This window comes from Python bivittatus, unplaced genomic scaffold (assembly GCF_059951505.1).
Source record: "Python bivittatus isolate LINGU-HERP-01145 unplaced genomic scaffold, Pbiv_v1 ctg000040_np1212, whole genome shotgun sequence".
NCBI lineage: Eukaryota > Metazoa > Chordata > Lepidosauria > Squamata > Pythonidae > Python > Python bivittatus.
Genome location: NW_028277032.1, coordinates 3,719,421 through 3,737,131, shown reverse-complemented (window position 1 = coordinate 3,737,131; position 17,711 = coordinate 3,719,421). Strand labels below are relative to the sequence as shown.

Here is a 17,711-nt window from a genome sequence, read left to right as displayed (position 1 = left end):
ACGCTGGAAATTATAGAAGCTGAAGTCCGACACATCTGTGGTGGGTTTTCACAGTGCACGTGTGATGGATGGGTTTGTGTGTGGCAAGAAACCAAACTGCTGCCTGTGCAAGGCTCAGGCCTGCTGCACCTCTCTGGCAGGAAAGATCAGCGTTCACTTTTGCTTTAAGTGAAAGGAACAAACTGCATCTGAGCTTAATGATGCCGTTTGTTTTTTCCATCAGCGGTAACCACAGCCCCTGGCTGGCATAGCGAGAAAGTGATCCGTGGACACTGGAAGCAAAAAAATGCCTAATTGCTCATAGCTGAGTGAGGAGGAGGAAGATGGCCCTTGGGTTTGAAGGTTAGGCATATAAGTTTGTTTATTTCTTCATTTTACTTGTATACTGCTGAGTCTGCCAGGAAAATAATCCAGAACAATTAAAATATCCATGATAAGACGATTCCAATTAGCTGAGAATAAAATTTACTGTACTGAAATAAAATCCATGCTGCTGATGATTGTAATGTTACAACAAAGTTGACAGCAGCTTCCTCACTAGCCCAGTTAAGGCTCAGAAGTGTGGAAGGAAAAGAGGGCCCAGTCCTTCTGCGAGCCCCATTTGAGGGGATCTCTCGGCTCGTTCCAGCTTCTCTCCCAGGTGACCCCCTCTGCCTGGACCCTACAAACACAGTGGCTGCAGGCAGCAGAGGGAATGCTGGAAAGACTCCTGCTATGCACCCCCACCCACCCTCAGCTGGGCCACATTTTGCCAGGGGGGAGAAGGAAGGCTCATTCCATGCAAGGAAACCAGGAGCTGAGAGGGAAACATGCAGGGAACTTGAAGCACCTCGACAGCTGGGGCCTAGGGCCGGGCTCTAGAAGTGGAGCAGACCCCAGCCTTCTCCCCAATATCCAAAGCTGGGCATATAAGCAGCTCCCCCACACCCTCAAAAGCAGGCTTTGGGAGCATCTGTAGCGATGGCAGGATGAAGGGATGCTTGGTGCCAGGGGGTCCCTGGTGCTTCTCCGCTTTGGAGCTGCTGCCAGTTCCAGGGGCTGGCAAGAGAAGTTCCCGAAAGCCATGTGGGGCAAGGGGCTTGATTAGCCCCTGCAGCTAGTCAGTTTTGTAGCGTTTCTGCCTAGGTTTCTTTCTGGGAGCACTAGGTGGACAGAGCAGGGACACTGATGGGGTTCGGGAGCTCCCAAGATGGGGATGTGGCTGACTGGTTGGGGCACCCACCAAAATAGTTACAATGTGCAATTGAGCCCCATCCCCTTTTACACGTGTTGCAGACATGACGCAATAAAAAGAGGCAGAACTTGACTTGCACAGTGATGGCTACCATCTTGACAGACACCCCTGCTGGGCAGAGAGAGTTCAACCCCATGCAAAGCTCGGTCTGAGTACATTCCAGACAGCCACAGGATGGCAGCAAGGAATGCCTCTGCTGCCACCTTGGGCTCATCCAGATTTTTGCAGCCCTAGTTTAGGGCTAAATGCGCCACCCTTGAAAGCGGTTAACTGGGTTGTCGAAGTGGAGTTCCCTTAACACCTTCACCTCTTCTTGACCCAGTGAAGTGAGTTGTCAAGACAGGACCTTTGTGTTTCGTCTCTAAAGCTAGTATTTCTGAAATGGGGCTCTGCTTGCAACAGACATTAGTGTCACAAGTGCACTAAGGGTTAAGTTATAAAGGCTCTTTGCTTACATCCTGCCACACCCAAACCCACCAATCTGCTTACAGCTTTGCATTAAGAGTGAACTAGGGCCATCTTTCAGTTGTGGGATGTAAAGTCCCTGGGTCCTGTTTGGGACCTCTGAGATACAGAACAGACTCCCCGGAGAAACGGCCAAGATGGTTTCGTTCCCGTTTCCTGGTGCTGATGAGGTCCTGCAAGGTTGGAGTTGGCATAGGCAGAACCGCTGCTGTCGTCATTTTGGAAAGCAGTCTTGGCAGAAGTGCACAATAATAGCATCCTCTGGAGAAGCTGGCTGGCAAAACCTCCCAGACAAATGAGTGGAAGGATTTTTTTCTCCACAGAATATGTAATTGTGGGGTTTTTGCCTAGGAGGTTACAGCCTCCACCATAAATGCCTTAAAAAACCCCACACAGCCTCCTTCCTTTACTCATCTGTTGCTAATAGTAGCTTCAAAGGAACTGCCCCTGAGGGCCCCCACTGGGGTGAGGACTGGCTGCTGGGCGCACAGGTGTCGGAAGGGCTCCAGAGGACCCGCCATGGGAGGTGAAATGGTGAGTTTAGGTCCTCTTCAGCCTGATCCTGCAGAGCTCTGCTATTAGGTACACATCTGGAGAGACGTGGTATTCAACAGGGCTGATCTAGCAACACTGGCAGTATTGGAGATCAATATCACTGAAGAATCACAGGACTGGTGAATTGGAGGCAGGACCTTCTCCCCTCAACACAGCAAGCCAGCCCAACGTGCCCCCCTATAAAATCCAGACCATGATGGGCCTATTAGCAAAGGCAATCAAGCTGGGATTTATTTATATTAATGTAAGATAAGGCCTCAAGAAGCAAGCGTTCCACGTGACAGGAAGGAATCCTCTCTTGTGATTCTGGAGCAGAATTCTTAAGTTGTGTGGAGAATTGCACCCCCTGCCCCACCCACTGTCTTCCCAAAGTTTTGCACAAGTCTGCTCTCAGTAGCCGAGGGAGTTTCCGAGTGACACGCATAAAGCAAAAGTCCCTGAACCCTGCCTTCTCAGAGGGGCCCAGTGAAACGCTGCTTGGAAGAAGGACGGGCGTTGGGGTTGCAAGCGGGTCTCGTGACGCGTATATAAAATCTATTTCCACTTTAGGTTTGAGAGGAAAGGGCCCACTTTCGAAAATAATATAACTTGGGTCTTCATATTAAATATGTTGGTGCCAAAAAATAGCTTTCCTCAAACTAAGCCATGGCTTCTAAAATACTAAGCCATCAACCCCAGTTTTATGATCCAAAATAACTGGGTCTACACAACGTACTAAGGCAATCTTTTATTGTCAAGATCTTGTGGCCTTCAGTCGCTATCAGCCCATCTAAAATTGTGGGAATTGTAGTCAAAAACGATAGGCACCATATTGCATACCTCGCACTAAGTCAATGTCCGATGAACCATAGGTCTCAGAGTGTTGTATGAAGCAGATTTGTCTTTTGGAGAACCAAAATATGATTGGAAGCTGCTGTGAAGAGTGTTTGCAGTCATCCCATCCTGATGATTGTTGGAGCTCCAGTTCCTTTGGGGTTTGGACTGAATTTATATCGTGACCTGCATCCAATCTGGTACTGATAGTAGGCCATCATATGGGTAGCAAGTGTTCAGATATCTGAATCATTAGCAGACTCAGAGATTGAACTCGAGAGGACTTCTTGGAGGTTTCATGCAGATCAACCTGTCCCAGCCTAGCATCCTTCAGATGAGCTGGGCTGCGACTTCCATAATTCCCAACAGAAATGCAATCCAACACATCTGGAAGGACCCAGCTAGAAAAAGGGGAAGCAGCCCAGTGACAGAAGCACAACATTCTGGAGATCTTTCCTAATCTGCATTTTGGATATAGAAGCAAAATGTTGTGCTGCCACAATGGAAACAAATGGCTAAACTTGAGCAATTGAGATTTGAGAGACTTGCTTATTCAACTGCTCTCTCTTGCGCTTGAAGGACTATATTTCTTGAAGGACTAAGTAGGCAAAAACAGGTCAATTGCTTAGGCTTCAGTGCCCCCCCCCCACCGAGAACTGAGTGGGTCGAGCTAGTTTAACATCTACCAGTGTGTCTGTTCTGAGTTAAATGTAATTCCCTGACATTTGATTGATTGCATCAATTAACTTCTTTAGATTGCTCCTGCAACACATCAGTGCCACCCCCATATGACCCAAGCTAATGGGGTGGTGAGAAAAGGGCCCCTGGAATTAGGCAGAGGATGTCTGCAGTTCTTTATGGCTATTCTCCTGCTCTATTTTGGCTGGGCTGGTTGTACATAACGCTATGCTGTAACGTAGTTTATTTGCTTTTGGCAAAGCATACAAAGCCAGTCATCACTGCTTAGCATTATATGTAAATCAGGCCACTAGGGTTTGTTAACAAACCAGGATTTAAAAAAAAATAAACTTGGCATTATGGATTATGTATAAATGCAGTTAGTAGCTCTAGCATCACTGAAGCAATGAGCATGAAACTGAGCAAACTCAGGGAGGCAGTGAAGGACAGGAAGGCCTGGCGCAATATGGTTCATGGGGTCACAAAGAGTCGGACATGACTTAACGACTAAACAACAACAAGACTGTCATATTAGTTTTTTAAAAAATGATCTTAGTTCTATTGTCTTAAAACATGTAGTGAGGAGTACCTCACCCACCCCCGCAAAATATTTGGAGTTTTTATGGCCAGCATAATACAAACTCACATTATTTTGATCCCTGTTCTAGATGTAAGGTTTACCCCGTCCGTCTCAGAGAAACTCTCGTGACACGTGGGTTCAGCAAAGCAGTTTATTCAAGCGTAACGTAAGTAAGTACAGACAAAGCCAGGGTTGGCTTGGCACATCTTACAATGTATTTTATACCTTCCCCGTTCCCTCGTTTTGCCCCGTTGCTCAGTTACAGATTACCCGCAGTAATCCCCCCTCGCCCCAATGGCAGATTCAGTCCGGTGCTTTTGTCTTTCTGATTGCCGTCTATGGGTTGTGCTGTTGTTGCCTTTGTTGGGTTTGCCTGTTGCGCATAAAGCCGGGAGTTCCCGATCGCTCCTTGATCGCTTCCCTTCCGAGCCTCTGCGCTCCCCTTTGTCTGCAGCGCCCGAGGGGAGCCGCACTGATACAAAGTATCCGCTTGCGGGTTGAGTTAAGCGCCGCCCCCTGTCCGTCATCAGCTCGCGGTTCACTTCCCCTTTTTCTCTGCTCGCGCCCGGGCGGTGAAATTGACTAGGTGTGGCTGAGCGGCATTTCACTGTGCCATGCCGGCTGAATCTGACATACCGCCCCCCTGAACAGAAACCCCCCCTTTACCTTGGTTTCCCGGGTTGCTTCTTGTAAAAGTCCTTGACCAGTTCAGGCGCCCTAACGTGGGATTTGTTTACCCACTCACTGTACGCTCTCAGGAAATGCTATACTAGCAGTTGGATCTGGTCCTTGTGTTTCCTGGTGTCCAGGATTTGTTTCACTTCCAAGTGTCTCTCCCCATCGACCATGATCGGTGCCGGGGCTGGCTCGTCTCTATGCCAGTTGTTGGACAGTCGGTGCGGCTTCAGCAGGCTGCAATGGAAGACTGGATGGACCTTCCCGAGTGCTTTTGGGAGCTTCAGCTTGACAGTCACCGGGTTTATTATCTCGACAAGAGGGAAAGGACCCACAAACCTCGGGCTGTTTTTTAGATGCTTGATGCGTCTTCAGGTTCTTTGTGGACAGGTACACCTGGTCCCCTACTTTCCACTGCCACTCGGGGAGTCGCTTGCGGTCAGCGTATTTTTTGTTGTCCACTCTGGCTTCCTGCAGCGCTGTTCGGACTGCCTGCCTTGTGGCGTCTATCTGGGTGAACCAAGTGTCCAGTGAGCCGATCTGGGATGCCGGCTGGGGTAGCTCGGGCACGGTGACGAAGTCTTGCCTCGTCGCCACCTTAACCAGGGTGAAGCCGGTGCTTTTGTAGACCACATTGTTATATGCTACCTCTGCAAACGGCAGCAGCTCTGCCCAGTGGTCTTGCTGGTAATCCACATGGCACCGTAGGTACTGCTCCAGCCCCCCGTTAAGACATTCCATGGCCCTGTCTGTCTGCAGATGCGCCGCTGAGGAGAGGGCTTGCTGAGTCCCCACTCGCTTCAGGAACTCCCGCCAAAACCACACGATGAAGTTCCTCCCACAGTTGCTCCCGACTCACCGGGGGGCGCCGTGCAAGGAATACACATGCTGCATGAACATCCGTGCCAGCTTCTCCGCGGTGGGGACTCGCCGACAAGCCACGAAGTGCGCTTGTTTTGAAAACAAGTCCGTCACTACCCAAATAGCCATCTCCCCCTTGCTCTCGGGTAGCGTCACAATAAAGTCCATGGTGATTTCTTGCCAAGGGCCGTCCAGCGTCACTACAGGCTGGAGGAGACCCCGGGGCTTCCCCTTGCTCCCTTTGGCCATTGCACAAATTGGGCAGCTCGCTGTGTACGCTCCCACGTCCTTCCGAAGGCTCGGCCACCAGAACTGCCTCCGTATTAGGTGGAGGGTTTTCACAAACCTGTAGTGGCCCGTGTTTTTATTATGGGCTCTTTCCATCACCTCCTTTTGGCAACCCCTAGGTACATACAACTTGCCCTCATGCCACCATAATTCCCCATGTCCCATTAAAGAGTCTTTGTTCTCCGCCACCCAGGAGTCTTGCTCACCAGCTTCTTGGAAAGTTCATTGGAGTCCCGGTTCGGTGTCGCTTGCCCGCTTCCTCGTTTGGCTGTGTGTTACAGCTTTTGTGGCCAGCCAGGTCGCGGGGATGATCGAGTCCACAAGCTCCTCCCGCTGGCTTGCGTGTTGGGGCATGTGGGACAGTCCATCCGCTAAGTTCTTTTTCCCGGGATGTATTTGAGGTTGAAATTAAACCGTCCGAAGTATTGGGACCAGCATGCTTGCTTGGGCAAAAGCTTCTGCAGGGTTCTAAGTGCCTCGAGGTTCTTGTCACCTCGAACAGCTGGCTCGCTCCCTCCAGTAGGTGTCTCCAGATGGATAGGGCCCTCTTTATAGCAAACACCTCCTTCTCCCACACCATCCACTGCCTTTCCGTCTCAAACTTTTGTGAGGTGTAGGTGCACGGGTGGAGGGCTTCCTCGGGTCTGGGCTGTAGAAGGACTGCTCCCGTTGCTGTTAGGAGTTTCTCATGGGAAGAAATGCATCTCACTATCTTCAAACACATTGTTTTGACTAGAGAAATCATGCAACTTATTTTGGCCTTCTAGTTTGCACGTATACTGCTATTTACTGCCACCTATTGGCGTCTGTATGCTAGTTACTCAAGGGGTGGTGCATAGTGTCATAGTGTCAATAAATTGTGAGTACATGTCTCACTGCTCAGTAGAATTTTAGCCATCATGTAATCAGTTTTATCGGTTATGTAGTAGTAACTAATAACCAAGTAGTGTACCTCTTCTCTGAGAGTTTTTGGCTAGAGACTTTGTTAAACTTGTGTAGTGGATAAGTCTTGGATGCCACATATATGAGAAGTGATTTTTTTCTATGTTTTGCATGAAACTTGTATTTTATGTAGTTTTTTTACTTTTCTCAATAAACAACCAGATATTTTATACTTTCTGGCTGGATTTCTTTGGAGAACAAGATAAGGACATTACATCCTTTAAATCTCTCTAATGCTGGTGTGCATTTTTGGCATGAACTATGTTTATAGTTGCACTCTGCATAACAGTTGCCATGTCGGAGACATCCACCTGGATTACGAACCACCGGTCGGAATCGGGGTGGCGCAGGATGGGGTCTGTGGTGAACCTTCGTTTTAGGTCCCCGAAGCCCTGTTGACACTCCGGGGTCCATGGGAGGGGCATGCTAGGCTTGGGGGTTTTGCCGCTGCCCTGAGTCTTAAGTAAGTCCGTTAGTGGCAGGGCAACTTGAGCAAAGTTCGGAATAAACTGCCGGTAGAAGTTAGCGAACCCCAAGAAACTTTGGAGCTGCCTCTGGGTCCGTGGCGCTTCCCACCCCAGTACATCCTTCACTTTCGCCGGGTCCATCTCAACACCCCTGCTGGATATTCTATACCCAAGGTAGTCCAGTTGCTCTTGATGGAACTCACACTTCGAGAGCTTGGCGTATAGCTGCGCTTTTAACAGTCTTTGGAGCACCGTGCGCACTAGTCTCACGTGCTCGGTCAGGGTCTCAGAATATATTAGGATGTCATCCAGGTAGGCAAGGACACCCCGGTATAGTAGCTCATGCAGCACCTCGTTTATTAATTGCATGAACACCCCAGGGGCCCCTTTTAACCCGAACGGCATCACACGGAACTGGAAACTTCCAAGCGGGCAATTGAAAGCGGTTTTCCATTCATGCCCCACGCATATCTGGACCCTGAAGTATGCCTCTCGCAAGTCCAGTTTTGTGAACACCTTCTCCTTGGACAGGTGGGACAGAAGGTCCTTCATCAGGGGAAGGGGGTAGTGGTATTCGGTACTTATGGCGTTCAGCCCCTGGTAGTCCACGCACAGCCTTAGCGAGCTGTCCTTCTTTTCCCGGAACAACACCGGGGCCGCCAAGGGGGACTTTGCGGGTTGGATGAATCCCCGCTTCAAGTTCTTGTCCACGAACTCCCGTAGGGTGCCCATCTCCTTCCCCGACAGGGAGTACATCTTAGGCTTGGGCAACTTGGCTCTAGCTCTATGGAGCAGTCACTGGGTCTGTGGGGCGGGAGTTGATCCGCCTCCACCTCGCTGAACGCCACTGTCAGGTTGCGGTAAGGATGGGTGATGCTCCCGATGTCCGCCAGCTCCTCCGCTCCCCCTTGTGCGGGGTTGGCCGCCGCTGCTGCCGCCTGGGCCGCTGCCGCCTCCAGGATCCCCGACGTCACCACCGCCGCTGTTCTGGCTTCCGCCGCAGTCCACACACTTCCCCGCGTGGCTAGCTCCTCCTCTGCTGATTGCTGCTCCAGAGTTGCTCCCTTCTTCATCGCCCGTGGTCACCTCCGGTTCTCTCTCGTCTGTTCTTCCTCATCTTGGAACTGCACCCCCTCCGATGCCCAGTCGACGAGGGGGTTCCGCCGCCTCAACCATGCCAGTCCGAGTACCAGAGCGTAGTCGGCAATCGGGACCACCACAAACTGTAGCTCCTCGTGATGGGTCCCGATCGTCATCTTGACCGGCTCAGTGTAGTGCTGAGCCGCCTCCCCCCGCGAGTGAGCCATCCAGTTGGCTGAAGGCTATGGGCTCTCGGAGCTGCCACACCCAGAGGCCCAGGCCCGATACCAGCGCTGGGTGTATTAAGCAACGGGTGCACTTGGAGTCCAGTAATGCCTTCAGGTTAGCCTCAGCCCCAGACCTCGCTCCCCGGATGTGGACCCTCACCCGCATGGGTGGGCAGTCCTCGCTCACCATTGGGTCTTCGCATCTTGGCCCCTTTGCCTGCACTGGGACGTTGTTCAGTGCAGGCGCTGCTTGTTTCCCGCCGGCACCGCCTCTTCCCCCGACGCCATCTCGGGGGTGGACCAGTCCGTCCCACTGCACTCTGCTGCAGCTGCCCTACTCCTTTCCGTGGTCGGTCAGGGGCACGCCGTCCCGGAGGTTTCGGGGCCCCGGCGTCTACACGGGGTGGGGCCCCGTCCTGCTCCGTTGGGCATTGCGCTGCCCGATGGTCTCGTCCTCCACACCAGAAACAGAGACCTGGTTTCTTCTGAGTCTCCCGCCCTCCTGCGGTTTGCCGTCGGCTGCTCTGCTTCTCCTCTGCAGCTGCCTCACCCAGCTTGGCTTTGCTCGGCTTCTGGTGCCTTGTCCTTTGCTTAATCTGCTGCCACGCAGCCTCTGCCATCCCGGCCAACCAGATCCACTCCTTTACTGTGGTCGGATCGTCCTGACCAAGCGCCCTCTCTAGGATCTCCGAGTTGAGCCCGTTCTTGAAATAGTCTACCCTCAGGGATTCTGGCCAATTGGTGAGTTTTTCTGCTAGGCACTGGAACTCTAGGGCATACTTGGCCACCAACTTCTCCCTCTGTCTCAGGCGTTGGATGTCGTCCCTGGTCCACCTGGCACTCAGCATGTCCTTGAACCTATCCCGGAGTGCCTGCATGAACTCTGGGAAATTCTCTAGCTCTGCTGCGTTGGCATCGTATAGACCATATGTGTCAAACTCAAGGCCCGCGGGCCACATCCGGGCCGGCGTGTAATTATATCCGGCCCATGAGATCATTTTATATATTATTGTTATTAATGGCCTGGCGATATGAAGCGCTGGTAACACAATAAACTACAGATGCCATAATGCAGCGCTTCAGCTGCCTTGCCGAACGCTTCCCGCGTTAATCAAGTCTAACTTATGATGCTGCAAGTTATTGCGAAGCTAGCCCTCACGATGCCGAAGAGAAAAGTTGATTCTGAAAACAGAGCCTTTAAAAACCGATGGGAGGCTGAGTATATGTTTACTGACATTGCCGGTAAACCCGTGTGTCTCATTTGTGGAGCTAATGTGGCTGTAATTAAAGAATTTAATCTAAGACGGCACTATGAGACAAAACATCAGGATAACCTGAAAGACCTGAATGCAGAGCAGAAGATACAGAAAGCAGAAGAGTTAAAGAAGAATCTGACACTTCAGCAGACGTTTTTTACCCGTGCAAAATCACAAAGTGAAGCTGCTGTGAAAGCAAGTTTTATCGTGGCAGAGGAGATCGCCAAATCAGCCAGGCCATTTACCGAGGGAGAATTTCTGAAGAGCTGCATGATCAAGGTGTTTGACGTCTTATGTCCAGACAAAAAGCAGATGCTGGCAAATGTAAGCCTGAGTAGAAATACGATTGCTGATCGAGTTTGTGAGATGGCCACTGATTTAAGAACACAGTTGAGTGAAAGAAGCAAAGACTTTATTGCATACTCTCTTGCTGTGGATGAAAGTACTGACATGACTGATACTGCACAGCTGGCCATCTTCATCCGTGGAGTGGACTCCAATTTGCGTGTTACAGAGGAAATAATGGACATTAAATTGATGCACGGGACGACTGGAAAAGACATTTTTGAAAATGTATGTCAAAGTATAACCGACATGAAACTGCCCTGGGACAAACTTATTGCACTTACAACTGATGGAGCACCATCTATGTGTGATGAAAAAAGTGGACTAGTGGGAAGGATGCGAGTAAAGATGCAGGAGGAGAACTGTACTGGTGAGTTAACGGCATATCACTGCATCATACACCAGGAAGCACTATGTGGCAAAGTCCTGAAGATGGACAATGTAATGAGCCCTGTAACACAAACCGTCAACTTTATCCGAGCTAAAGGTTTAAATCACCGGCAATTTCAGTCCTTTATGCGGGAGATAGATTCAGAGTTTGCTGACATTCCTTATCATACAGAGGTGCGTTGGCTAAGTCGGGGAAAAGTTCTCAACAGAGTTTTTGAGCTCAGCAACGAAATCTGTCAGTTCATGGACAGTAAAGGAAAAGACTCCACTAATTTTAGGGATGAAAAGTGGAAATGCAAGTTGGCATTTCTGGTTGACATACCAGCTCATCTCAACGCCTTAAACCTCCAGCTCCAGGGACGTGATCGCATGATCACTGACATGTATGACGCAGTGAAGGCATTTCAAGCGAAGCTGCTTTTATGGGAGACACAAATGCACCAGTGCAACTTGCCCCACTTTCCCTGTTGCCAAGTAATGTTGAACCAAGTCGGCACAACGGTGTTCCCAAAAACGCACTTTGGTGATAAACTGAGTTCGCACGGCGCTTTGGTGACTTTGAAGAACAAAAAAAGAATTTTGAGTTGCTTCGCAACCCATTTGCCGTCGATGTGGAAACCGCACCTGTGCAGATTCAGATGGAGCTGATTGAGCTGCAGTGTAATGGTACACTGAAGGCAAAGTACGACACTGCATGGCCCGCACAGTTTATTCACTCCATTCCCGCAGAAATGTCCCAGCTCCGTCTACAGGCGGCTCGAACCTTGTGCATGTTTGGTAGCACATATCTGTGTGAGAAGCTCTTCTCAGTGATGAAGACTAACAAAACAGCACACAGGAGTCGTCTCACTGATGAGCACCTGCAGTCCATCCTGAGAATCTCCACAACACAGAACCTCACACCAAATATAAACGAACTTGTTGCCAAAAAAAGATGCCAGGCGTCCAGCTCTGATAAAATTGCATAAGAGCAAAGACAACTGAATGATTTGATTTGTTATTGCTGAAAAGCACAAATTTTATTTATATTTCCAGGTTTTGTTATGCAGCATGTTCATATTTTGAATTTGTATAATTTTAACATGATATATTTTTATGGAGAGCAAAATCTTTTGGGATATTTAAAATTTAAGTTTATTTTTTATATAAAATGACATAAGAGTAAAGAAATTTGAATGTTTGTTCTTTTACTTTATTTCTAACTTGTATAATTTAGACAGGATATATTTTGGAGAGCAAAATATCATAAGTTATTTAAGGTTTGAGTTGATTTATTCCGGAATAATATTCCTGTCTGTTTTTATTCATATTTATGTTCAAAAAAGTTACGTTTTAAAAGTTTTAAAGTTTTAAAAGTTTAGTTTTAGTGTGTTCAATAAATGTTTATCCTGTTCGGCCCGCGACCTAAAGTGTGTTTTGGATTTTGGCCCCCTGTGCAATTGAGTTTGACACCCCTGGTATAGACGGACGACCCAACCGGCTGCTTGGCTCTCCAACAAATCGGCCACATAGGCGACTCGCTCCCCGTCGTTGGAGAAAAGGTGACCACTCCGTTTCATAAAATTCCTCACCTGTGTGAGGAAGCAGGGTAGTTGTTTGGGGTCCCCCGAGAACTTTCCGTTCAGGCCCCGGAGTTGCAGTGCATCCGCCGCCCATCGGTCTCCTGATACCCCGCCTCCGAGGTGTGTCCCCGGAGCCGGATGGGGCGCAGGACCAGCGCTGGCCTCTCCCGACTCCTCCACCTGTGGTTCTGCTGCAGGGGCCTTGTTCCCATGAAGTATGGCCTGCAGCATCACCTGGATAGCTTCCACCAGCTGCTCGAATTTGGCCTCCAAGCGGGTTAGGTGTTCCTCCAATTCCTGGGTTTTGGATCCCGAGCCATAGCTCGTTGTGACTCCCCATCTGGCTGACCCGTCGGGCCCCATCCCAACGCCAAACGACCACCTGGCATCCTCTGGCACCCTCTTGGCTGCGTCCCCGTGCCCCTCGCTCTGGGCCGGTCCCGCCATCGCGCCTTCGGGCTTGGGCTCCTCGTTGCACCGCTGGGTCGCGCCTTCTCCATCGCTGGCCATCTCGGTCAAAGTCAACAGGCTTGGAATACTCGGCTGTCCTGCAGATAAAATTGCAAGTGCTCCTCGGTGATACCGGGTAGTGCTCAGGAGGAACCCTGGCTTTATGTAAGGTTTACCCCGTCCGTCTCAGAGAAACTCTCGTGACACGTGGGTTCAGCAAAGCAGTTTACTCAAGCGTAACGTAGGTAAGTACAGACAAAGCCAGGGTTGGCTTGGCACATCTTACAATGTATTTTATACCTTCCCCGTTCCCTCGTTTTGCCCCGTTGCTCAGTTACAGATTACCCGCAGTAATCCCCCCTCGCCCCAATGGCAGATTCAGTCCGGTGCTTTTGTCTTTCTGATTGCCGTCTGTGGTTGTGCTGTTGTTGCCTTTGTTGGGCTTCCCTGTTTGCGCGCAAGGCCGGGAGTTCCCGATCGTTCGCTGATCGCTTCCCTTCCGAGCCTCTGCGCTCCCCTTTGTCTGCAGCGCCCGAGGGGAGCCGCACTGATACAAAGTATCCGCTTGCGGTTTTGAGTTAAGCGCCACCACCTGTTGCCAATCATCAGAGCGTCCGCTTGCGGTTTCACTTCCCTTTTTCTCCGCTTGCCCCTGGGCGGCGAAATTGACTTAGGCGAAGCTGAGCGGTGCCTTCACCATGCCGTTCCGTGCCGGCTGAATCTGACACTAGAGACACATCAAGAGCTGTTTGTGTAAGATGCCACCATCCATGTTGTCAATAACTGCCCTTTCTTCTTGGGTGGCCAAATGAATTCCTCAGGGGCAGCAAAGTTGCAACAGATATTTATTTGGGTTGGTTGAATCTGCTTCATTTCCTCTTTTTTCCCCCATTCCCATGTTCCTCCCTTCCAAACTCAGTAGTCTGAATTTTTTTTTTTTAAGTTTACACTACAAATTGTGCACATTTCTCATATACATATTCGTTTGCAATCTGAGTTAATGTACAATGTCTATAAGCAATTCTTCTTAGCCAATGTATTACATACACAACTTCCATGCAAGATGCAAACTTTTTAATATATATCCTTTTAACTTTGCAAGGTGAAATTTGAAAAGGTGTGAATTTCAAAGGATCATTGAACTTCTGTTGGGGTATTGGTTGAAAAATGTGAAATCAGGTAACTTTGCATTTATAAGCAGGCTGAACTGATTTCTCCCCCAGCCGCAGCCTCTCAGCTGCTGTCTCCCACTAGCTGATCAAGGCCTGCACCAGAAGGCTGGCTCCCTTCTGAACTGCTTGCCCCTGGGGGCCTCCAAGATGGTAGGGAAGCCTGTCCCCTTGGCAGAATAGAAGCAGAGCCCCTGGAAGCAGCTGCTTCAGGGGAAGCGGGAAGACCACAGGGGCCAACGCCAGTTTTATGCCTGCTGAGGTCTCTTGCCACTCGCCGCAGCGCTCTCTCTGCACCAGAGCAATGTGGGAGAAAAGCAGAGTGGGAAAGGGGCTGCCAAGCGTTCTGCTTGGGCTCTGGAAATGGCACTGCTGGGACAAGGCAAGGTGGCCAGCTGCAGATATCTGCCCACACCTGGGGATCCCTGCAGAGACCCCAGGACTCCCCAAGACACCACTGTTCTTCCCAAAAGAGACTCCCTCACCCACCCCCCAGTAACCAGCAGCCACTCCTGTTGTTCGATGCAGAATTAGGGCTATTTGATAAGCTACGGTCAGCATTTATACAAAACAAGTCTATTTGATGTGTTTGGTTTAAATTTAATTTAATTTGTTGTGCAGGGTCAGGGGAGGGGGGAGAGGTGGGCCTGGAATGCAAGCCAGAGCTATGCTTGCAGCCCGTTCGTGTCTTAGTTTGCTTGGCAAAGGTGTTTTTCTGTGGGAGGCTGTTTGCTTTGCTCAGGAGACGAGCACCCTGCCAGCAGCAGAGCTGGGCGTCCAGGGCCAGGGCCGGGGCTGGGGCCGGGTCGTCCGCGGGTCAGGCGGGGCTGGGCCTCCTTTGCTCCACGGGGCAGCCGGTTGCTCCTTTCCCTGTCCTTCAAGGGGGCTTTCCTCTTAGAAGCAGGTAGCAGCCAGGCTCCCCCACCCACGTCAGGCGTCCGCTCCCCCAAGAAAGGGCCCGGGTCTGCCACAGCATTAGTGACAGCCGCAGGACTTCACCACCATGTTCCGCTTTTTCCTGAGGATAACGTTGTTGTTGCTGTCGTAGAAGAGAACAAAGATGGCGCTCAGCTTCGTGGGGGCACAGCAGGCCTTGGGAACGGCTTCGGGCTTCATCAGGTGGACCTACAGGGGAGGAACATGGTCACTGGATCAGGCGCCCCGCAGAGCCTCCAGCGCTTCTGCAGGGTGGAGATGCTGGCCCTGAAGCAGAAGGCCAAGCCCTCCTCCTCCTCCTCACCACCCCCGGGCCACTCTGACGGGGAAGCGGAAACAGTTTAAAGAAACATCGGTTCCCAGGAGAAAAATGCACCAGTTTCCATGAGTAGGCCATTTGTCAGCACTGACAAAAATATTTATCCAGAAAGGTTTGAAAAAGCTTAGGCTGCCGTTTACGTTGGAAGCTCTTGCAAGGCACCGTTGGGGGGGGGAGAAGACCACAACGGAACAGCTGCGTTTGGGTTCCCAACTGCTTCCTGACCCTCATCCGTGGTAGAAGGAGGCCCCCTCCCAGTGCTGCAGCTGACGCTGGGTTGACCTCCAGGCTCCTCCTGGGCATGCAGATGGCCCAGGCATGATTCTTGCTAAAGCTGTGGTGGGTCAGCACAGGTCCCCCGGACAGGAACCGACTAGCAGTCCAGCTTGCCATAGGCAACCTTCCTCTGTCCAGCAGTCACAGTTGAGATGGAGGCCACAACTGTGCAATCAAAACCCTACCCCTTGTTTCCATGTGTGGTGTCCACCATCCTCTTAAAAAAGGGGAAGAGCTCTGATTATTCAGCTGTGGCAGCCTTCCTGACTGACACCAACATCCCCCATGGCCGGCAGCTGAGAGCCCACGGGCTCCATGGGATCCGCAGAGCAAGCAAAGGGTTCGGCCCGAGAACGATGACCTGTGTCCGACTTTTCTTAAAGGCAGCCAGTCTCAGGGATGCTGAGGGCTTTGGGGATGGCAGGAGGAGGAGAAGGCAGAGGGCTGCCCTGATGGGAACAGAAGTGTAGCAATAGCAACGTCACACAGCTCTTTATGACATAACCCCGCTTTAAACTCTTTTAGCGACCACGAGCCTCCCAGTGGGATTGCTGCTTATTTAGGTGGGTCTGTGATGAACAGAACAGAGAAAGGAGCAGGGAAGCACCCCTTGTCCATGTTCACACAGAACGTTTAACTGGCCAGTTTCTAATATAGTGGCTGCATTTGCCCAACGTGCTAAGTTTGATTTTGTACTGAGGTTGCTTAGGAGTTTTATGGTGGTGCTTTGGTCAATCCATTTGGATTAGGGCCTGGTGGAAACTCAGATGGTGGTTGTGCAATCAGGTTAATCAGCGTTCAACTTGGTCCTCAGCTCATGGGGAAAACGGGGGGAGGGAGTGCCTTAGAGCTCCTGGAGGAAAGGCAAGAGATAGATCCAACAAAGGAACACAAAAATTGCTGTCCATCTCCCCACTTGCTAAGAGGCCCTTGTGCTGCCTCCTGCAAGAGGATACTGACCAGCGACTGGACGATGGCGTGGTTGGTGGCGTTCATGGAGGCGTTCAGGGGAAACACACATTCTCCATCACAGTAGAATGCGGGGTAACTCTGTGGTGCAATCACCCAGTCCTGGGGGAGGATAACGGAGAAGGTCAGCCCCCCAGCCTCCTGCTGCCAGCTCCAAGGAAACCAGAGGGCTGGCCAGGCGGATTCAGCTGGGGGGAGGGACCAAAGAAGCCAGGCTGCTGGAACAAACTTTTGCTTTCGCCAGCTCAGAGTTTCCCAAGTGAGTTGTTTTTAAATCAGGGTTCCTCAATCTCGGCAACTTTATGATGTGTGGACTTCAGCTCCCAGAATTCCCCAGCCAGCATGGGGAATCTCTAAGGTTGCCAAGATTGAGAAACACTGATAGATGATAGATAGAAGTGAATGAAGATAGAGATAGATGATTAGATAGATATAGAAATGAATAATAATGATAATAATAATGATATATTAAATTTATATGCTGCCCAACTCCCAGAGACTCTGGGCAGTTTACAACTGTTAAAACATTTAACAACAGAAGTCAATATAAAAAACACAAAAAAACAGCACAAGACAGAACAACGATGGCAAAGAAAACAAACCAGGGGCGTCAGTTGTCCTCACCAAAGGCCTTTAAGGCCCTTCAGAATAGCAGAAGGGTGGGAGCCATTCGAATTTCGGGGGAAACCTCATTCCAGAGGCAGGTGTTGCTCCAGAGAAGGCACCCTTCTGGGGCCCGACAGATGGCATGGCTTAATCAGTGAAACCTGGAGTGCGCGCCAAGCCTGCTAGATCAAACTGGCCGGGCAGATGCTATAGGAGACAGGTGGTCCCTCAAGTAACCAGGCCCTATGCTATGCAGGGCTTTACAGGTGGCGACCAGCACCTTGAATCGCACCTGGAAGCAAACTGACAACCAGTGCAGCTCGTGAAGCAGAGGGGTCACTGCCTGTGCCACTGCATTCTGGACCAGTTGAAGCTTCCAGGTGGTCTTCAAGGACAGCCCCACATAAAGCGTATTGCAGTAGTCAAGCCGTGAGGTGACAAGGGCATGACTGTCTGAAGGGCTCCCTGTTCTAGGAATGAATGAATGGATGAGTTCCTTGAAATGCAATTTCCTGAATCATCTGATACCAGAGCTACGCTTTCTGGAGGAGGAATTCACACATCACTT

At 50.5% G+C, this 17,711-nt stretch overlaps 1 protein-coding gene and 1 pseudogene across 2 annotated transcripts in view; one reads left to right on the top strand and one right to left on the bottom strand.

Moving 5' to 3' along the window:
- Nucleotides 1-209: 209 nt before the first annotated feature.
- On the top strand, nucleotides 210-16,532 carry LOC148216934 (general transcription factor II-I repeat domain-containing protein 2 pseudogene; annotated as a pseudogene). The gene is made up of 2 exons (XR_015798472.1): nucleotides 210-342; nucleotides 4,414-16,532. The product of XR_015798472.1 is annotated as a general transcription factor II-I repeat domain-containing protein 2 pseudogene (transcript).
- Nucleotides 15,013-17,711, bottom strand: part of BMP8A (bone morphogenetic protein 8a) — a 19,832-nt gene continuing 17,133 nt past the window's right edge. Inside the window, exons 6-7 of the mRNA XM_088153986.1 lie at nucleotides 16,529-16,639; nucleotides 15,013-15,162 (exon numbers count right to left, since the gene is read on the bottom strand). Of these exons, the coding sequence (XP_088010112.1) occupies nucleotides 15,013-15,162; nucleotides 16,529-16,639 (261 nt within the window). The remainder of the gene's footprint in view (nucleotides 15,163-16,528; nucleotides 16,640-17,711) is intronic.